A 23,492-nucleotide genomic window follows, 5' to 3' on the forward strand; every position below is an offset into this window, starting at 1 on the left:
TCTCAAAGTTTTGTTGGCAGCGTGAAGCAGACGTTGTTATCTGTGTTTATGTTTTGGTGGAATGACTGCGTGGAGCAGACACTGGTATCAAAAAATTTTGTTTTTGGCAGCATGAAGTAGACATTTTTTTTATCTGCAGTGTAGACTTGCATAGTGTGGAGTTTTTTTTCTGATACGGATCTGGACGTCGTGGTGAAGACAGATTACTGTCATTGATCTGCAAATTGTGCAGCAGTAATAGTTGTTGTTTTTTGTTTGGTAACAGCTGTTGAAATATTTTTTTTATTATGGGTGAAGCTCCAAAATCTGATTACAAAAATAAGGCTATTGGGGAATACAAAGCCTTTGCCAATTCTTTCTCGTATGGTTCTTCTATTAAATTGAATGAAACAAACTATGCAAGGTGGTCCATGATGTCGGTGTCTGGACATCGTAGCAAGCATATTCTACTGGAATCTGAGCCAAATGATAAAACTGGAAAATATAATACTTGGAAAGAAGATAATGGCATTGTTATGTCATGGATCATGAATAGCATTAAACCTCATATTGCAGATGGCCTTATTTATTATAACACAGCTAAACAGATGTGGGATAATCTTCGAGATATATATTCTCAAGAGACGAATGTGAGTTGTATTATCCAAGTTGAACAGGAGATATATAATCTACAACAGGGTGATCAGACCTTGGCCCAGTATTATGCTTCTGTTAAGGTTGCCTTTGAGAGACTTAATGCTCACAGACCTTTGTGTTGCTCAAAACAAAAGGATCATCAAGAGCAGACTATGGTTGCTCGGTTCCTCACAGGCCTATCATCAGAGTTCATTGTTGCTAAAGTCCAAATGTTGACCGAGTCTGATGTTCCTACTCTTGCTGATGCATATAATCGATTGAGTAGACTTGCCATCTCTCTTCCACAATCTCAACCTGCATCTCAGTCATCTGCTTTAGTTGTCCCATCTCGTTATGGACAAGGAAATACTACTAATGTTAGAGGCAGAGGTCATGGAAGAGTTATGGGAGGTAGAGGAAAACTGCAATGTACCTATTGTGGAAAATCTGAACATTTAGAAGATCGTTGTTGGGATAAACATGGACGGCCTGCATTTCCTCCATTGAAGCCAAACGTTCCAAAAGCTAATGCTACAAAACTAGAGGTGGAGCATGAATCCAATTCCCCTAGTGAGCCTATCAGTCTTAGCCGTGCAGAATATGAGGAGTTGATCTCTCATCGTTCTTCAAGTTCTTCTTCTCGTGTAGCTGGTGTGGCCTACTCTACCGGAGACCATCTTTCTCCCCATGATAGTAAGTGGATTATTGACTCTGGTGCTTCTAGACATCTATGTGGAAACTCTCAAGACTTTTCAGATTTAAAGATTATTACTGCACATCGGGGAGTCTCTTTAGCTGATGGGAGTTCCTCCTCGGTTATCGGTCAGGAAAATGTCTCTATATCCTCTTCCTTGCAGTTGAAAAATGTCCTTCATGCTCCTTCATTTCCTCAAAGTTTACTCTCAGTGAGTTGCCTTACAAAAGAACTAAATTGTAGGGTGATATTTGATCCTGTGTGCTATCATTTTCAGGATTTGCTGACGGGGAAGAAGATTGGTGGAGGCTATAAAGAAAATGGAGTCTACTATCTACATCACCCTGTGGGGAACATTTATGCTGCAATTGATTCTTCCTCAAGTCTTGTTCAGTGGCATCGTCGTCTCGATCATTCTTCATTATCGAAGCTTTGTCGTGTCATTCCTCAAATTCTGTCTACTACATCATTCCAGTGTGAAGCATGTCAGTTGGGCAAGCATCATCGAAGTTCGTTTCCTTCTAGTCAGAGTCAGTCCAATCATAAGGTCTTTGAACTTCTTCATGCAGATGTATGGGGTCCTAATAAGATTCCTACCAGGACCCAATGTAGTTATTATCTTGTTATTGTCGATGATTTTTCTAAGTTGTCGTGGGTATTTTTAATAAAAGAAAGATTTGAAGTTCCTAATATTCTAAAATCTTTGATCATTGAAATAAAAACCCAGTTTGAGTCAGTTGTCAAGATTATTCGCACTGATAATGCTCTTGAGTTTAAAACCACAGCACTATTGCAATTTTATCAGGATCATGGAATTCAATCTCAAACCTCCTGTGCCTATACTTCTCAACAAAATGGGGTGGTTGAACGAAAACACAGGCATCTACTTGATGTAACCGCACCCTTATGATTCAATCTAATGTTCATGCTTTATATTGGGGTGATGTAGTTACCACTGCCTGCTATTTGATCAACTGCATGCCTTCATCATTTGTGGAAGACCAAATTCCTTTACAAATCCTATATTCGAGTACACCGTTGTTTCCTCTTTCACCCAAGGTATTTGGGTGCATTTGCTTTGTGCACAGACTTGAATCGGACCATAATAAGTTAGCATCTCGAGCCACCAAGTGTATATTTATAGGCTATCCAAAAAACCAAAAGGGGTAACGATGTTATGATCCAATCTCTCGTCGGGAGTATGTCAGTGCGGATGTATCTTTTTTGGAGTCCCTTCCATACTATTCTAGTATTGGTACTCGGTTGCAAGCTGATCAAGATGACTCTTTTTCACTTCCTATTCCTCCTTTTCCTTTGGAATCGGTGCCTTTATTATCGAATCCAACTCCTCCTATCTCACGGTTCCACAATCCTCCATTGGTGTATGAGCTCCAACTCCTCTGGTGCCTCCATCTACTTCTTCTCCAGAGGTAAGTACTCCTGATAGCAATGACATTCACGCTGATGATGACAGACCAATCGCTCTGCAAAAGGGGACACGACAGTGACCTTATACCCTATATCTAAGTTTGTGTCTGATGCTAGACTCGGAAATCAGATGAAAGCTTTTATTTCAGCCTTAAATGCTGAAACTATTCCTATGAGTCATCAAAAGGCAGTTCTCGATAGCCGATGGAAGCATGTTATGCAAGATAAAATTGATGTTTTACTGTCTCAACAAACATGGGACCTCGTTGACTCCCCAGAGGATGTGGAAATTGCTGGATGTAAATGGGTATATATCATCAAGTACAACTCAGATGGCTCAATTGAAAGGTATAAGGTTAGGTTAGTGGCAAAAGGCTATACTCAGACATATGGTGTTGATTTCTTCGAGACCTTTTCTCCTGTAGCACGAATGGGCATCATTCGCCTTGTTCTTTCTGTAGTTGTTCACTGTGGATGGCGTTTGTATCAGTTAGATGTGAAAAATGCATTTTCATATGGAGATTTGTCTGATACAGTCTACATGCAACAACCTCATGCGTTCGAGGTTAAGGGGGAGTGTCAGAAGGTGTGTAGATTAAAAAAGGCGATATATGATCTAAAGCAAAGTCCTCAGGCATGGTTTCAAAAGTTGTTTGAGGTGATGTCAAAGTTTGGTTTTAATAGATCAGCGTCAGATCACACATTATTTATTAAGAAAACTAACTCAGGCATAGTAGTTATGGTGGTATATGTGGATGACATCATCCTTACGGGAGATAACATGAACGATATTGCAGCTACAAAGGCTCATCTTTAAAAACATTTTGTTACAAAAGACCTTGGTTCCCTCAGATATTTTCTGGGAATAGAAGTAGCCAGAGGCAGTGAAGGTGTGGTTTTGTCACAACGGAAGTATGTTCTTGATTTACTAAAAGAGACAAGAATGTTGGGAGTTAAACCTGCAAATATTCCCATGGACAACAAAGTTCATTTGTTTGATGAGGGGTCAAAACGTGTTGATAGCAAACGCTATCGCTCATTGGTAGGAAAGTTACTATATGTGACAGTGACTAGACCTGATATTGCTCTGGCTGTAAGCAAGGTTAGCCAATTCATGGACAAACCGACTGAGGTACACTGCAATGCTATAATGATGATACTTAGGTACTTAAAATCCTCTCCTGGAAAGGGGTTGTTATTCAAGAAAGGAGACACTCTAGAGGTAGTTGCTTATTCTGATGTTGATTATACTGGGTCTGTAGAGGATAGGAAATCTACCACAGGATTCTGTGTATTTGTGGGAGGTAACTTAATCTCTTGGAGAAGCAAGAAGCAAACTGTTGTTGCTAGGTCAAGTGCCGAATCAGAATATAGAGCTATGGCCCAAACAGCAGCTAAATTAATGTGGGTTCGAACAGTGCTGACTGATCTTCAAGTGAAGGTTTTATCTCCTATGGTAATGACGTGTGATAACAAGGCAGCTACATAGCTAATAATCCGGTATTTCATGAGGACAAAACATATTGAAGTGTCACTACATACGAGATATGGTTCAAGCTGGACATATCTCTACCAAGCATGTAATCTCTGAGGATCAAGTTGCAGATATTTTTACAAAGCCTCTTGCCAGACCCAGTTTCTCAAAATGTTGCGGCAAGCTGAGCATGATTGATATCCATGCTCCAGCTTGAGGGGGAGTGTTAAGATAAGTCGACTAATTAATGTTTATCCATGCTTAAGGGTGCTTCTGATTTTTTACAAATAATAAGGGACCTAACTGTAAAAAAATTTTGGTTAATCTCTATTTAAACAGGAGATTAGACCTAAATGAAATATCGACTTCTCCTCTTTCTCTCTCTCTCTCTCGGTTCTCTACACTATCCAACACAACATTAAGGGCACGTTTGAAACAGCAGAGAAGTTTCTCCTCTCCAAGGTGAAAAAAGTCGCATGGTCCCCCAACATGACCTTTTTACCCCTATTTTCGAGGAGAGTAACCTCCTCAAAAGGATCTTTTTTGAGGGGGAACTTTTATGTGTTTGATGGTGAGGGTCGGTCTCACAAAAGTAATTTTTTTGGGGGGGGTTGGCGGAGAGAAAAAATCGGCACCATCAAACACGCCCTAATACTACATTCCCTGATGAAACCACCCCTATCTAATCTAACACAACATCAAGTACAAGACTTGGGCCATAAGTTACGGCATTTGAATATAACAACTATTGCCATGGAGGGAAGACTTCTTGTAAATTGACTAAAATGCCCCTATAGTGTAAAATGATAAAAGTACGGTTATGTCTTTGGCAAATTCTTTATCTATTACTCACACCCCCATCAAATCGAGCATGGTTTAAGACCATGCAGAGCTTGCGTTTAAGAGAATTATGTCGTATAGATGTCAAAGGTTTAGTCATGATATCAGCACTTGCAATTCAATGCCAATGAATCAAGGCACAATCTCTTGGTCCTTTACCATTTTATTGACGCTCAAATGCTTAAGAAAAGTATGACAGAGAATGGGGAGTAATACCCACAAAGGAAGGGGAAGAGAGGAGCTAGCCCAACAATTAACCAAAATGGACAAAAATGTCCTTGAAGGCATTTTTGTTCTAAATGCCAAAAATAATAAAAAGATAAAAATAAGAAATAAAGAATTACACTTTTACCCCTAGAATACATTAAAAAAATGTGTATATACATGTGACATAATATATATATATAGAGAGAGAGAGAGAGAATTGAGGACAGGAAAGAAGCAATAATCAGTCCATGGGTGCTAAAAGCTCAATGACAGAGGGCAACAATATATGCAGTCAAGATAAAGGATTCAAACCAATTGCTGAACGAGAGCAATCAAGTGGTCATTTTGAATTTTATTCCAAGGTGTGACACCTAATGAGGGGCTATGTAACAGGGATTCGGCTAGCAGGGTGCCTCACCCGCATCGAGTCGCATCGGTGCCGCACTGGGTGCGGTCAACCTGACCCTGGGTGCGTTGACCGCACCTAGGGTCATTTCGGTCCATTTTTTGGATTTTACTTTTTTAAAAATTGCCCTATGAAATGGGCTGCGGAATTTTAAAAAAAAACTTGGGGGGGGGGGGGGGGGGGGGGGCTGCCCCCCTATAACCCCCCGCCAAGGGCAGCCCCCCCTAGACCCCCGCCCGCTGACCGCGCAGCGGGACCTGCGCCGGGGGGAATCCCTGGACCACCCTTCTATATATATATATATATATATATATATATATATATATATATATATATATATATATATATATATATATATATATATATATATATATATATATATATATATATATATATATATATATATATATATATTTTTTTTTTTATTTATTTATTTATTTATTTATTTATTTATTTATTTGTTTTTATTTTTTTTGCCCCTGCCGCACCCCCGTACCCAAGGTTTTTGAAAGTGCCGCACCCCCGCACCCGCACCCATGTGACATAGATGAGGGGCGTATCGTTACAACTAAATCACAGCAGGGTACAATCCGTATGCAACCAATTATAGGAGAAATTAAGTCTAGCTTGGACAACATAGCTTAGAAGGTCATCCCATGTCAGACATCCTATTCAACACTGGGAAAGTTATGAGACATTCTAATGCTGAATTTCAGACCTTTGCTGCATCTATCAATAGCAATCAAGAACTTATTTCCTTCAAGAGAAGGTTCGAACAACTAGACATGGAGATAAGATTGTGAGAGAGTACTTTCGAACTCTCTCTCCTCTTTGGGATGAGTTGGCCATGCTTGAGCCTCAATAGGAAGGTTTCGGTATCGAGATGAGGTGCAAAAATTTGGAAAAGGAACAACTCTTTACATTCCTATTTGGGTTAAGAGCCAAATTTGAACAAGTTAGGTCCTATATTTTACATAGGGCCAAAACTACATCCCTTAGCGATGCTCTTGCCGAAGTACACCAAGCCGAAACTCGACTTGGAATGAACAAAGGAAGTGAGGAAGTCCTTGTCGTGTCAAGATGTGGCAATTATGTTAAGACCTATAGACCTCCTCATTTTGAAAGAAATAATTGTGGGAGGAATAACTATGGAGGAGGCAGGAAGATTATATGTTATTTTTGTAATAAACTGAGACATATCAAACCAGATTGTCTCAAGCTCAAGAAGAAGGTAGCAACTGTTTGAAGAATCATCCAAAACTGGTGAAGAAGCACATAAGAAAGGAGGAAATCTTAAGGATATCATCAATCAATTAACAAAAGTACTTCAACAATTCCTTAAAACATCCTCCACTCATACTTTCCATGCCACTGTCTCAACATCATCTCCTCTTGGTATGTTCTCTTGGATACTTTATTCTGAGACCTCTTTTCATATGACTCCTCTTAAATCTCTCTTATCTGAATGCACTAAACATTTTTTTGGTTCTAATGTTTCTACCGTCAATGGAACTGATTTAGAAATCAAAAGCATTGGTATGTTTAAAAAAAATTCAAAAAATTTTCAAGTTCTCAAAGTTAGAGTTGTTTGAAAACTCAATTTAAACTTGTCTTCAGTATCTCAAATTTTGGATTATAGGTATGAGGTTTCCTTCTCATAAAAAAAGTATTGGGTGCAGGATCGCCAATCAAAGAAGCTCAGTTAAAGAAGCTAATTGGTGAAGGACATAGGAGGGGAGATCCCTACTTCATGGACTTTCTTCATATTCCCAAAGAATCTTTTTGTAATTTTGTTAAGGAAAAAGATGTTGATTTATGGCACAAAAGATTAGGCCATCCAAATATATCTAAGTTGTCTTTTTTTATTTTTTGAAAATAATCTTGTATTAAAAAAGAATTCATATGTAATGATTGTATTCTTGGGAAAATGAAATCCATTCCATTCGGCACTAAAATCTTTTTTTCTCAAAAACCTTTTGAACTTATGCATTCGGATGTATGGAGACTAGCTCCGATCATATCTAAAGGATGACTCTCTTACTATGTTGTGTTTATTGATGACTATACTAGATATACTTTGATTTATTTTTTTAGGCAAAAATCATAAGTTTTCTCATGTTTTAAAGAATTTCATAAAATCGTACAAAATCAATTTCAAACCAATATTGTTACGTTTCGATCTAACTCAGGGAGAGAATACTTATCTAATGAGTTTTAAAACTATTTAAAATAAAATGGCATTTTACATCAAAGATCTTGTCCAAGTATTGCGCAACAAAATGGTTTGGCCGAACAAAAACATCATCATATTATTGAAACAACACGAAGTTTACTTATTTCAAAGAATGTTCCAAAAAAATTTGTGTCGAAGGAGCACTTACTACAGTATATCTTATCAACATCTTTGCAAAATATATCTCCAATTAAAAAGCTTTACCAAACCACTCCAAATTTAAGTTAAGAGTTTTTTTATGTAAATGTTTTGTTCTTACTGAAAAGAGAGATAAATTATACCCTAAAGCCATTGAGTGTGCTTTTCTTAGGTACGGAGAAAACTAAAAAGGATACAGATGTTATGATTTGAAAATTGACAAATTGTATATTTCAAAAAATGTGAACTTTCTTGAAACAGAAAATGGATTTAATATGGATAAGCCTAAAGATGATTATGGGTATTTCTTTTTATTTGATTTGTTACCTAAGAAAGGTAGCGATAGTAATGAATTAGAAAATGATCACGAAGGAATCATACATATTGATGATTCTAGTTACTCCTTTAATGGAGAAGTTATGAATCATGAGATTCAAACTTATTCTAGAAGAACCGGTAAGGATCCTCCATGTGCACTTGAAAGGTATTTACAAAACCAAACAACCATATAAAGAATCTAGTATTATGAAATCCAACACGACCTCGAGAGCTCCTAATAGGTTTGTGTCTTATGAGTAGTTTTCACCTAGATATAAAGCATGTCTTATGTCTATTCATTCTTTTTATAAACCTTCAACTTACAAAGATGCTAAAGATTATCCAAAATGTGTAGATGCTATGAACCTAGAATTAGGAGCTCTAGAAAAGTCTAAGACATGAGAAATTCAATCATTACCCAAAGGTAAAAAACTATAGGATATAGATAGGTCTATAAGGTTATGACAAAAGGTGATGGATCTTTAGAACGATTTAAGGATAGACTAGTAGCAAAAGGATATGCTCTAGAGTATGGTATTGATTATGAGAAAACCTTTGCACATGTGGCACGTATGACTAGCGTAAGAACCCTTGTTGCCTTAGCATCCATTAAAAAGTGGCTTATCTAACTAGATGTCAAAAATGTCTTTTTGAATGGGGTCCTAAGCGAGGAAGTTTACATGGATCCTCCTCCCAGTCTTGAGATCGAAGGAGGAAAAGTTCTTCATTTGAGAAAAACTTTGTATGGACTTAAACAAGCCCCCAAAGCTTAGTATGATAGATTTAGTAATATTATGCTAAATTTAGGTTATAAGTCATGCTATACTAACACTGCTCTTTTTGCCAAAGATACAGGTGCTGACATTATTAATCTTTTTTTATATGTGGATGACATGATTATTACAGGAAGTGACAAGAAGGGAGTGAATGAAATTAAAATGATTCTTAAAAGACATTTTGATATGTTTGATCTTGGCTTCTTAAGATATTTCTTAGGTATAGAGGTGGCTTACTCACTAGGGGGATATATTTTATCCCAAATAAAGTTGGTTGTAGATATCATTATCAAATCAAAAATCTCTGACGATAAGAAAGTTGACACGCTGGAAGTTATCAATGCAAAACTAAGATTGGAAGATGGAATGCTTCTTTGCAGTAAATCAAGTTTCAAAGTTTATGCACTCTCTCAGAGTGAGTCATATGGAAGCTTCCAAAAGGATTCTCAAATACATTAAGGGTACCACCAGAGATGGGCTAGTTTACAAGCATCCTACAGGAAGACCTATTGATATGGCGTGGGTGGTAGTTGCATATTCATATGGTGAGTGATCCTGCTACTAGAAAGTCGGTAACTGGTTATGCAGTTCTTTTGGGATCTCACTTGGTAGCTTGGTATAGCAGGAAACAAAGGACTGTGGCCCGTTCAAGTACATAAGATGAATACAGGGCAAAGCTGAGTTTCGGTTCCAGTTTTGGTTTTGATACATTTGTTGTCCACTAGTACTTGGTTTTAGAAGACTTAAGAGCCAAAACCCAAAGTTTTCAGAGCAATGTGGAGGGAATTGTGATTTTTCCAAGAATTTCAGGTTTTGCTTGACTTTTCTGGCCAGATTTGGGATTTCTACATTTCTGATCAGATTTGAGGGTTTATTCACCTTGAGTTGAGTCCTCTAGGGTCGTTTTTGAAAGGGGAATTTGAATAACTTCTTGTCCTGGGTATCTGATCAGTTTTGGGTGAGTTATAGTGAAGTTTTTGGTGGGAATAGACCGGCAGCCCATATTTGTTATTAAAAGTGATTTTCAGATCACTATTTTCTGTGTGTTGTTTGTGACTGTTGTCTGGAAAGGATTTGGCATGTGTATAGCAGCTTATTGACTGTGTTTGAGCTGCTGTGGGATATTGAGGCCTTCTTTGCAGAAGACCAACAGGCAGCAGTCTATTTTGTGTAGTTTTTATATGGGTTGAGGCCTTCTTCAGTTTCAGCAACATTACTGAAGTTGGTTTATACTTGGAAGTAACAGAAAATTGTAAGAGTTGTTTGTTCTGATTGAGTGACAAGGGTTTGTTGGAATCTCCCTTGCTTTAGATGAAGGATTGAAATTAAACTTGGTTGATTATCTGGCATATGTCAAGTGTTCGATAAAATGCCCAACTGATGGTTATAAGTATTGAAAACTATAATTGGGTGTGAAGTAGGGTGTTGTCCAACACTTGTAGGATGGGCTGATATTTTTCTGCATATTATGTTTTTGATGATTTTGTTTGTGTGATTAGAGATTGTCCTTGAAGGTCAGCATTAATGAGCTCTTTCCTGGCTGACTTTGATTTTGTGGAATTGTTCAAGTGTGCATTAAAAAATATATATATCTTGTTTTGAATTCCTGGGTTGTTGTAAGTTGGACCTGTGCAATTGCGAAGGATGATCAAGAAAGGTAGAAGTTGGAGTGCAATGAGGTGCAATTATTGCAAAACCTTTGGTCACATGAAGTTCATTTGTCCTAAGCTAGAGAAGAAGAGGATGGCCATAGATCATCTCAATATAGTGCATCTATATCCAACAATGCCAAGGTTGATATGCATAGTCAGGCGCTAGAGCTGACCCATAAACAATTGCTCCTATGTCCTCACCTTCATCGTGTACTGCCCCAGCAGGCATTTCCAAACTTTACTCCCGTTGGTTGATAGATTCAAGAGTGTCATGTCATATGACGGCAAATGGATCAATATTAACCAATTGTATGCCCTGTCATGGCTCATTTCATGCTGCGAATGGTGCCACTATGTCGGTCTCTCAAGTGAGATCTATCTCATCGCAGATTGATTCTGAACATCATTTGCATATCTCTGATGTATAGCATGTTCTATCTCTTGCTATGAACTTAATTTCGGTTGGACAAATAATTCGTCATGACTGTGTGATAGAGTTCGGCTTCCAGTAGAACCGGATCCATAGGATCCCGGCACGCATAATGAGGCAGGCCAAAAGCAGAGGGCACATGCCAGGGAAATAGCACCCGGCTTTTTGGGTTGCATGAGATTAGGATGATTTCTGAATAAGATGAAAAAAGATTGAACTATGAAATTAAGATAATCTCTCATTTCAAAGATATATTATGTGCCTATGGCTCAACATCAAAACAATCAAGCTGCTTGTATGTTGTGTCAGCATTTCATGGAATTTATTTATTTGGACAAATTTATCTATAGAGACCAAGTGCAACTCTAAGGCTTTTTGCTTATACATGATTATGTGAGCTTAGGTAAACTTTTTCCTAGAAGTCTACTTCTAATTTGTTTTTAAGTCACATAAGTTTATAAGAATTCCTACACGACTTACCACAAAAGCAAGCCTAATGACGAGTTTGATGTGTTCCCTTTGTAAGTTTGAAAGTTGAACATGCAACAATGGAGCTTATTCATTGGCTACAAGAGCTTTAGCCATGCACATTATTGTACGTGTATTTCCATGTCCTTGAGAGAGTATAACATTCCGGGTTTATGAGTAATCCCAAATAAAGGCCAGTTCATAATCCACAAACTGTGTCTATCATAGCATGTGAACGCACAGAGAAGAGCAGTCAAATTTCTGCTTATATTCATCTAAACATAATAGACAACTTTTGTATGCATTTACTTGTGTAATTTGAGAATTGTGAATAATCCTAAGCCAGGGCTTCCATACATTATCCAGGAGATTATTGAACTCAACCCTCATTCTTCTTAATCCAAATTCAAATTAGTAAACCGAAAGGATCATATCGACAAATATAACAATCTAATCTTCACAGAAAATTATGCCTGGACACTACTCAATTTCCAGAAGCTTTTGCAGGACACGTCAAATTGGCAAAATTACTCACCAGAAGCAACACAAACATCCACAAAAATTCAAAGGAAGAAGCCAAGCAATCAGAAATGTGATCCCTATCACAGTTATATTTATGAGAATCTAACCTCCTTATCTTTATCTCCTGATGCAACCGCCCGAAGCAGAAGGTCCTGCGGATCATCGTCGCCGGAGCAACTGTTCCCATCTTCGCCATACGAAAGGTTGAGGAATAACGAGCACACGATGATGACGAAGAGTGCAGCGACAACGGATATCTCAATCTCCCACCAGGAAGGGAGGAGGAAGCCGAGCGCGATCTCTCCGATCGCCAGCATCTCATTTAATCCTCGCTTTGCTCCTCCTCCCTCCTTGCGAAGAATTTCGATCCCTTGGTTTGGGGTCCCCGGGGAATTCTGCAGGCTTTTTCTAGGGTTAGGATTCGTGGGCCTCCGAGGGATTCCGATCGACGTTCCGGAACGGAACGAGGGAGACGAATTGGGCGCACATTCTTTTGGAGGGAGACCGAATAGGATGACCGGAAGAAGTCAGACGCTTTAAACATTCTTATTTTTGCAGTCGAGCTTTATGAAAACGACGTTGGTTTCCCAGAAAATATCTAGACTGCCATCGGTGCAGTTAAACTGATCTGTTATTCTTCCCATCTCGTTGATGCATGAAAAGGACATCGATGTTGGCAAAAATTTTGTAGACTCGTGCTCCGATTTGGATTTTTCTTTTTCTTTTTCTTTTTCTTTTTCTTTTTCTTTTTTTTTTTGACAAGCGGCTGCGAGACTTAATGGGTCTGTTATCCTGCAAGGTAAACCTCAAGTGGGTTCACCAACATCTAAGCCCTTATCGAGCCCACCACCAGTTTAACGCACTCGTACAACTGGTAGAAGTCGAACATGGGACAAAGGGGTCAGCACCTCCTCTCTAAGCATGCTGCCACTTGCATTAGTTTGTTTAGTACGGAACTTGTTTTGAATCTTATGAATTTAACAAGTAATTAAGTTTCTAAAGGGGTTCAAAAATCAACGACCCACAATGTGCTAAAATTTTATAAGTCAAAAAATCATGTTGGAAAATCACAATTCATAAAAACACCACCCTCTTTATCCTTAGCAAACAAACTATGCTTACCACATCTATGTGGTTATATTGAGTCGATACAACGTGGACTTATTAATTTTAGCTCAATGAATCCTTACCTTCATTAGTAGAAAATATTTTTCCATATATATAAAGAGAGAGGAGCATTCCCAGCATGTGTGGGTCGTGTGCATTGAAAATAGTTTTAGCAACAAGTGGAAACAGCCGCTAAAGAGGCTTTTTTTAGCCACCTGTCGTGCATGCAATGGACATCACGTGCACATTGGCTTGCGTAGGCAGAGAAGGGTGTATGCAGCTACGCCTCTTCTGTTGGAAAATGTGGTAGGACATGATCTAAGAATAACTTATAAATTTTATGAGATTCAAATACTATCAGGAGTATTATCAATCGAGTATAATATATATGCATATGATTGTAATTAATTATATAATTTTATTACTTTATTTTGTTAGAAACAAACACATACCTCTTTTTTTGAGATATTAGAAATTACGATCCATGGTTAACCAATAGTATCATGCCCTTAATATCTTTTTGGCCGTGGACACCAATGTGCCCTCCGCATAGACCACCATAAAATTCCCCTAGGACTTTCTTGGCTTCCTCTCCATCTAGACACCTAAGCAGTTCACTATTGTAACCTTTCTTGTATAAGACACCGCCAAAAAAATAATATCACTGGGGTAATGTTCTAATGGTCTTGTCTCTAGGATGGGTATTCTCGAGAAAAGTTTGACTTTCTAGAAAATTCTTGATATCAAGGAACCATGGTTTTCCATTTTTGGGAGCTTGATAATTGACCTCTTCCAAACTAGCTTGCTTTTTCATATCATAGGTTGGATTTTTTAATCTTTTGATAGAGAATGATGCTTGGTCCTACCCGTGCTCCAATTTTGGCGATAGAAACAAGGATCACCAGACTATCAACAAATTGATTGCTTTCTCTTTAAATATGAGAAAATTTGTCTGATTCAAATCCTTTTACCAACTCTGAGACGATATCCACATAGGAAGTCAACTTCTTATGTTTGTTTTTTCATACTATTGTGACTTGTTAGATCACCAATATTGAATAACCAAGAATATAAACGTTCCTTGCGTGTAACTTAATCAAACATTTTAGTCCTTGGATCAGAGCCTCATATTCGACTATATTATTGGTGCATATGGAATCTAATTTGAAAGCTTGGGGAATTTTCTCACCATCGAAAGTGATAATAACGAATTCAATGCTTGATCCATTAATATTTTGAGATCCATCAAAGTCTAATTATTAGATTTACTCTTTTTCTTCATCTAATGTCAGGATATTCTCATTAGGAAAATCATCATTTACTTCAGTTTTCTCATTTATGGGTAAACCGGCTATATGATCAGCTATGACTTGCCCCCTTGATCGATTTTTGAGAAACATATTTCAGATCGAATTTCATCAGTAAAACTTGTCATCTTGTGATTCTTCCTGTCAAGGTTGGTTTCTCAAAGACATACTTGATCAAATCAAGCCTAGATAGAATTCTAACTTCACATGTTAGCATATAATGTCTCAACTTTTATGTCGCCCAAACAAGAGCTAAGCATGTGTAATACCCACAATTTTTGTAGGATTTTGAATTAAATAAAAATGAAAATTATAATGTATTTGGATTTAGACCTTAGTAGAAATCCAAGATGATCAACGCACACTGACACGAGTTTGAAATGTCTGAATAAGCACATTGGATCCACCGGATCTTAAGTTATCCAGATTTCGATCTCCAAATGATTCATGTCAATCTAAATGGGTTTGGGTAGAGTTTAGACTCGTATTGGAGTTTAATTAGGATATAGAAGAATTTTGGATTCATCCAAGATCCAAATAGGTCTTGCTAAGGATTTGGACCCACTGGTATAAAATTCATGATTTTTTTATAGTATTTTTAGTTAAATATATGAGGTATCTTATGTATATTCGTCGTATTGACCTAAGGATATTAAACAAAAAAAAATTTATGAGCGAACTATGCTTAGGATACGTGCATGTATCTCAATGAAATAAAAAGTTTGGAGAGCCATATAAGGTTTATTAAGCGAAATGAGAAGTTTTTAATATGCTAAACTGCTTAGTCGTGAAAAGACGAAGCTTGTGACCAAATTTGTTTTTTTTTCAAAAAAATATCAGTGGGCCCACGAAATATGCGGGACCCACATAAATATCATTTTATTACTTATTTTTTAAGTAATTGCTTTTTGGATTTAGAACTGGATCAGATCTGACCCATTTACATGTCCAAGACCCATGTTTTTTGCTATAAATAGAGGAGAGCACCCCCCCCCCCCTTTTAGGAAAAATCATCCCCTTTGTGTTCTCGCTTCTCTCTCTTGCTTTTTTGCTTGGGTCAAGCCCACTTAACTTGTATTAAGCCTAATTGAGGTGTGCTTGAACGTGTTTGGCCTAGACTGAGTCTACTTGGGTCAAGCCCACTTGACGTAGCAAGGTTAATTTTTGGTTTTCTTTGCTTCTTCTTTCCTTCTTGACTAGCCTACTTAGGTCAAACCTACTTGACCTAGATTGAGCCCACTTGGGATATGCTCGAACCCACTTGATCTAAAATGAGCCTACTTGGGTCAAAATCACTTGATCGTGGCAAGTTAGTTCTCTCTCTTTTTCCAAACTAGTTGGACCGGATTGTACCTAGGTTTGAGTCTCCCTAACTAGTACTAGGCTTAGCCTAGTGGGTCAAACTTACTTTGACCTAAGCTAGGTCTAACCCGTTCTTGGCTAATATTTATCCTTTCTCGCTCTTTTCGTGAGTCAAGTGCATAAAGGTGTACGTCGAGAGTCGGCACCACCTCTATCACTCTCTTTTCTTCTCTATCCTTGTTCTCACACAAATCGGCCTTGTCATGACCATACCAAACAAAAGTATGTGTCGACCACGGCCTAGGAGCGACCTTACGCTTGTCTATGAATAAAAAGGTAGGTTTGTACACCAATGGCATCAATCCTAATGTGTTAAAATTCATGTTTCATGTACGATATGCTTTTCCTTGTATGCCTTTCTAACTTCACGCGTGCACACATACGCTCACTTGGTTCTTGGTCTATGGTTTACGTCATCTAGGCCACTCTGAGAGCATGCAGAGGAGTCCACTCGCGTATCCTTGTAGCTACATCCCCATCTATTTATTACATATATTATGTATGATTTTTCCACAATTTATTTAGCTTGGAGTGTTGTTTTGTGCCTAGGCCATGTGTTTATGCATTTATTTGGGTGTGTGTGCATCTTCGCACATTGCCATGCTTATTCTATGATTGCATGCATATTTATTTAGGCATGTAGATATTTTTCATACACTGTCATTCTTGTTTTACGATTATGTGTGCATCTATTTGGATGTGTACGCATTTTCGTGCATTGTCATGCTTTTACATAATACTTGCATGTTATATGCGTAGAAATATTATATATTACTATATACATTTATTTGGCACATACTTGTTTAGCATACCTGCTCTACTTATTAAATATAACTGCGTAATAGTAGCATATATGTAACACTTCAAAATTTTTATCCCAAAAATTATAGATTTTTTTTTTCAAATAGTTTTAGAAACCGTAGAGAAAATTTAAAACGGTATAAAAGCTTCGGCGTATTGCAGATCCATTATAGCATAAGTAAATTTAAAATTTAACATCCATATTTAATAAATGTCCATTACAAAATTTTAATTAATAACATTAGAGTCCTTAAACAAATATGAATGTTTGCAATCTAAAACACTTTCAAAAAGAAAAAAAGATTTGGCTCGGTTGCTGCCATAACCTTCCACCATCGCATTGGTCCTCTAATCGCTACCTTAAAAATATTTTAATACTAGGGTCAGACTTAATAAGTCCTCGATTGAAAAGCATTATTCAATACACATAAATTAAAATAAGCATGCAAAAGTAAATTTCAATACTCACACATGTTGATACCAAACACCTTACATTTATTTATGATGCAATGCTTACGTGATTTCTAATTAATCACATTTGCATATTACTTTCAATCAAATACAATTATACATTCATAAACATTTAAACTTGTATGAGCAGTTAATAATGCATGCACCTACCATTGCAGAAAGATCAACTCTTTATGCATGAGTGGCTTTAACATCTATAATTTTTTTTTTTTAAATGATACATGCCACGACTAACTAAATGCACACTCAATTTATGATTCAGTTATTAGCCTTATGGGTACTAACACAGGTAATAACTTGGATCAAGGTCATGGCGCAGGCAATATTTTCATACAATTATGGCTTTGGCCTAGCCGAACACCATTCACCAATGTTGGGTAAGGGATTACTAAAGCAAGAAAATCTTCCAACACCACCAACCCGATGCATTAAACTTTACTCATGAGATTCTGTCATCTACGTAAAGTCTAATGTGGAGGGTTCCCCTATCTTTGTGGCTGGGAAGGAGCAACCTTCTGTTCTAAAAAACAATATCAATGAAGCTAGAAGTAATGCTTACCCTCTCCTTGTAAGCATCAGTATTTAGTGTTACATGTTTAACTCTTTTTAATTTATTGATTCCATGTAGTACAATTAGAATCAATTTACAAAATTCAGGCCTCTTTAGTGCTCATGGACGCACATGTTTTAAATGTGAGGCAATAACCTTGCATCAATGCATTTTTAACCTTAACATTCATTCATTGATATGCACTGGTCATAAACAATTAAAGCATTCATATTCAATTGCAATCCATGCTCATTTTGTTTAGTTCAATAGCAAATGACAACAATGCTAAGTAGTGTGTAAGCACTTCATTCAGTTCATGCCCTAAATTGGACACTCAATCCCTGTATGAAAATTACTTTAACAATACATACACAACATTATTCATTTCGCCTAAAAGCATATTCAAATGTCTTACAAAATATCACGTGTTGCTAACTGGGCCCTTAGCCGATTTGGGATCTGTCAGATCCCCAATCTGTCTAATTGTTACGACTGTCATAGAGCTATGTATATTCTATAAACAAACCTAAATTTTTGACAAATTATATAAAATTTTGTTAGCTTTTCGATGCCACAAATTATTCATAAAAATTCTTTCGGACGAGTGAGATACAAATGATTTAGTGCATGTCTCTATTTTTATGTTCCAACTTTCATTGTTCAATGCTTAATCCAAGAATAGAGCCCAAGATTTCACAAATTTTGTAAAATTTTGCTACCTTTTCAAGGCAGCAAATCATTTATAATAAATCCTCCGAACGAAAGGGATACAAATGATTTAATGATCGGGTGTCAGGCAGGAAATACAAAATAACAAGAAACATGCATTCGGGTGAGCAGAAATAAGCCACTCGAATTGAAATTTCTGAAATTTATTCAACAACATCACTTCAAATATTATTTCAAAAATCTCAAATCATGATATTACATATTTTCCTATAGACAAATCTCATTTCTACAGCCATTAGGCTGAAAAATCAATCATTCATCCCGAAAACTATTTCCTCATAAAAGTTTTCAGTATTAGATTTTTTTTTTCATAACAACAATAGCATGTTTTTTATTGACAACATACGATACAAATAAGGGCATTAATTCAATCATTCTAACAAAAAATTTCACAAAGAATCAATTATATGTTATCCTATTGTATTTCAAAAATGAGCTTTGTTTCTGAAAATTCCATCACACACGGTTGGCATCATATCTTGAGTTTTCAATTCAAACAAAACATTTTTTCTAGGGATTGAACTAACTTTCCTATGAGAAATCAGATCAGTCCCTTCTTCATTAATATATTTTAAGGTTTACAAAGAGCTTTCATTCGAAAACCCTTCATACTTCGAATCCTGGCTAATCAGCTATGCCCAATTTGCCCATGTTCGAACACAATGCATGCTTTATATATATATATATATATATATATATATATATATATATATATATATATATATATATATATATATATATATATATATATATATATATATATATATATATTTTAAGACTTAAAATCATAGCCTTTCTCACATGCATATGTGTGTGTATACCTCTGATTCAGAGTATATACATGCATATTAGTGTCATTACTCAATTTTAATTATGATCCATAAAACCCGATTGAACAAAATCGATTTTTAAGAGGATTTTTCTTTATAAAATCGTCTCTACTCTAAATTTGATGAATCCTGATGTTGAATCCTCACATGGGAAGTTCGGTACATGATACATCTATTTAAAAATTAGAATAAACTCATGCATACGAGTTCTGATCTATATGTAAAGAATAGAACCCCCTACCTTTCCGAGAAAAACTTTTCTTCTGGTCGGAAAATCATATTTTTTCCCACTTGGACCTCCTCCTTCACTTTGTGTGGTGGCTGCAACTCAATGCTCAACCCACTCCAACATGTGTGTACTCCTCTTGGTTGTGTGGAAGAGGAAAACCAAGAAAAATGAAGAAGAAGAAGAAAAAAAGGAAGAAAGAAGGAGAATAGGGCAATTAGGGAGTTAGAGAAGAGAGAACAAAAAACTAAAAGTGACAAAATAGGGAGGATGTGAGCCTCTCCTCCCTTTTTTATAATACATGGAGCTAGATCAAGGGGATGAAGCAAATCTCAACCCTTGATCTAGATCTCCCCTTTCTTTACTTTCTTCTCTCTCTCTCTCTTATATATATATATATATATTCTAAATTTCTTAATCTTTTTTTTTATTTGCCTTGTATATATTTTTTTCTACCTAGATAGCTTAGGTTATTAATTCATATAATGTACTAAGATGTACATTATATGAAGTATAACCACCATAAGCTAGACATCAGCCCCTTATGGGGTTCCCCTTTTCAAGTTTCCAATTTTATCAAACTTGCTTGCTTGGCAAGCAAGTTTGACTTAGTCTATTACTTCTTTTTCTTTTCTTTTTTATTTCCTTATTTCTTTTTTATTTTTTAGCTAACCAACCCATCCTAGAAGCTTCTAGGATGGGATGACTCCCCCCTTGGGAGAGTCTCCCCTCTTGATATGGCAAGTTTTGACTTTTGGTTCTTAAAAATTAGTTTGAGTAACTTTTTAAAAAAAGTTTTCGATTTAAAATTTTAAATAAACCTTGAGGTGACACATAGGATGGGCCTCATAGGGGACGACCCACCTATGGACCTCTACTATTTCATGGATTTTTGTTAAATCCATTTTTTCATTCTATTGTTTCTTTATTTTATTAATTGATTTTATTTAATATTTTGGATTTCAAAATTTTCAAAGCTATATTTTAATTTTAAATGAAATGATTCTACATGTAACCCAAATTATTTTAAATGCATATGAAATACTTGTAAATACTAATTTATCACAATTATCCAAATTCTTTTTCTTAAAATGCCATTTTCACCAAAAATGAATTTTGAAAGTTATTTCCACTAGGGTAGGCAGGACACAGTCGTTTGAAATTTTTTTTGACACTTATTATCATTATTCAATTATCATTTATAGGGATACTCATGAAAAATTTATGAAAATTTTATGAAAAATTGTAGGTATTACATCTAACCTCCAAAAAAAATCATCCTCGAAATTTGGCTAAGGTTACATACCGAATAGGCTTTGATATTTCGCTTTCATCTCCGCTTTCGACTCCTATGTACAGTCTTCGAGTCCATGGTGTTGTCATCGTACCTTCACTAAAGGAATCACCTTGTTTCACAATACTTTCTCTCATCAATCCAAAATCTCTATCGGACGCTCCTCGATCATGAGATCCTTTTGTACTTCTACCTCATTGTACTGGATAATATAAGTCAGGTCTGACACATATTTTCTCAACATCGACACATGAAATACATTATGGATGTTTGAGAACTAGAGTGGGAGTGCCAATCTGTAAGTTGTGCCTCTAGTCTTCTCGAGGACAAAGAAAGGCCCTACATACCTCAGACTTAGCTTACCCTTCTTACCAAACCGAAACACACTTTTGGTTGTCGATATCTTAACAAATAAGTGATCCCCAACTTCAAAAGTGACTTTACAATGCTTTGGATTTGCATAGCTTTTCTAAAGACTCTTGGCAGTCAGAAGTCTCTTCTGTATCAACTGCATTTGGTCGATGTAGTGCTGCAGAACTATTAGTGATTCGATAGCTCGATCACCAATCTCACTCCAACACACAGGAGACCTATAGGGTCACCCATATAAAGCCGCGTATAGAGCCATATTGTTGCTCGAATGATAACTATTATTATAGGCGAACTCGGTTAGTTTCAAGTGTTTACTCTAATCGCCCTTTTATTCTATCGCACAAGTACACAACACGTCCTCTAGCATTTGGATCATCCTCTTTGATTGTCTGTTTATCTGGGGTTGAAAAGCGGTGCTAAACTTAAGCTTTGTCCCCAAAGATTTCTGAAGTTGTCCCCAAAACTTAGACTTAAATCTCGGATCCCTGTCCGAAATGATCAAAACAGGTACACCATCTAGCTTGACGATCTCATCCACATATAAGTTTGCTAAACTCTCTAGAGTCTGATTCGCCCTGTTCGGTAAAAAGTATGTCGATTTTGTAAGATGATCCATTATGACCCATATAGTATCGTACTGGTGTCGTGTCTTGGGCAGACCTACCACAAACTCTATGGTAATGTCTTCCCACCTCCACTGAGGTATCTTGATCATCTACAGTGTTTTGCTAGGTCTTTGATGTTCTATCTTGACTTGTTGGCATACTAAGCATCTCGACACATACTCTGCGATATCTCTTTTCATGCCATTCCACCAGTAATTCTTCTACATATCCTTATACATCTTGGTGCTACCTGGATGTATAGTATAATTAGTTCTATGCGCCTCATCAAGTAGCTCCCTCTGTAGTAGCTGATCCTCTGGCACTCATAGCATCTTATTGTACCATATGCTACCATCTTCTTTTAGATATAGTGTTGACTTATCTTACTTGTATGTTGCAACTATCTTTGCAAAGCTTGGGTCATCCTTCTGCTGAGCAATAATTCGATGCAGAAGTTCAGTTCACACTGCTAGGCTTGCAATCCGAATGCAACCTGAATCAGTGTCAAAAGGTCTCTAATCAATCAGGTCCTCGTGTAGTTTCCACTCACTACTGACCATGCTTGCAATCCTTCATGCTTTCCTGCTAATTGCATCAGCCACTACATTGGCTTTCTCTGGGTGGTAGGATATGGAAAAGTCATAATTCTTTAAGAACTCTAACCACCGCCTCTATCTCATATTTAGATCTTTTTGTGAGAAAATGTACTTGAGGCTTTTATGATCGGAGAAAACTTCAAACTACTCTCTGTACAAGTAGTGTCGCCACACTTTAAGTGCAAAAACTACATCTGCTAGTTCCAAATCATGCATAGGGTAATTTCATTTATGCACTTTTAATTTGCGAGAAGCATACTTTATGACCTTGTCATATTGCATCAATACTCATCCAAGTTCTGTACTTGATGCGTCACTATAGACCACAAATCCTCCATGTTATGAAGGTAAGGTAAGCACTGAACTTGATGTAAGCCTCCTCTTCAACTCCTAAAAGCTTTCTTCACACTGCTAAGTCCATATGAACTTTATCTCCATGCGAAGCAACTTGGTCATCTGTGTCATTATCTTAGAAAAGTCATGAATAAATCTTCAATAATATCCCGCAAGACCAAAGAAACTGTGAATGTCTGACATGCTCTTTGGTTGTTTTTAGTCTAAGACTGCTTCCACCTTAGCACAATATCAAAAACACAAGATTTAAATAATTTAGGCTAAAAATTCTAAGGGGGATTTTCCTCAAAGCATATTTGTCAAGATAAATTTACCTTAGCAGGCTCCACTGACACCCCGCCTTTTGAGATCACATGTCTCAAAAACATCACATGCTTTAACCAAAATTCACACTTAGAAAATTTTGCATACAACTGTTGTTGTCTAAGTGTCTCGAGAATAATTTTCAGGTACTCTTTATAATCTTACTCACGTTCTGAATAAATTAAATTTTCGTCGATGAAGTCTATCACGAACAAATCAAAGAAAATTTTTCATTGCCTAATACTCTTATTAAAAAAAAATGGTTGAAATTTTTTGGGTTAAAAAATTATTTAACTAAATGAGTTGATTGTTTTTTCTAGTCAAGGAGAGAGTAGACTAGGCTACCACTGCAATGTAGAGTTATATGTATATACTTCAGCTGGA

General features: G+C 36.7%; 1 protein-coding gene across 1 annotated transcript in view; it reads right to left on the minus strand.

Moving 5' to 3' along the window:
- The window catches only part of LOC149829847 (BAG-associated GRAM protein 1-like), a 145,915-nt gene extending 133,224 nt beyond the window's left edge, over positions 1-12,691 (minus strand). Inside the window, exon 1 of the mRNA XM_090016117.1 lies at positions 12,309-12,691. Within this exon, the coding sequence (XP_089872243.1) occupies positions 12,309-12,518 (210 nt within the window). The 5' untranslated portion in view covers positions 12,519-12,691. The remainder of the gene's footprint in view (positions 1-12,308) is intronic.
- Between the last annotated feature and the right edge of the window lie 10,801 nt (positions 12,692-23,492).

Source organism: Nuphar pumila, chromosome 8 (assembly GCF_984573655.1).
Source record: "Nuphar pumila chromosome 8, dmNupPumi1.hap1.1, whole genome shotgun sequence".
In the NCBI taxonomy this organism is placed as follows: domain Eukaryota; kingdom Viridiplantae; phylum Streptophyta; class Magnoliopsida; order Nymphaeales; family Nymphaeaceae; genus Nuphar; species Nuphar pumila.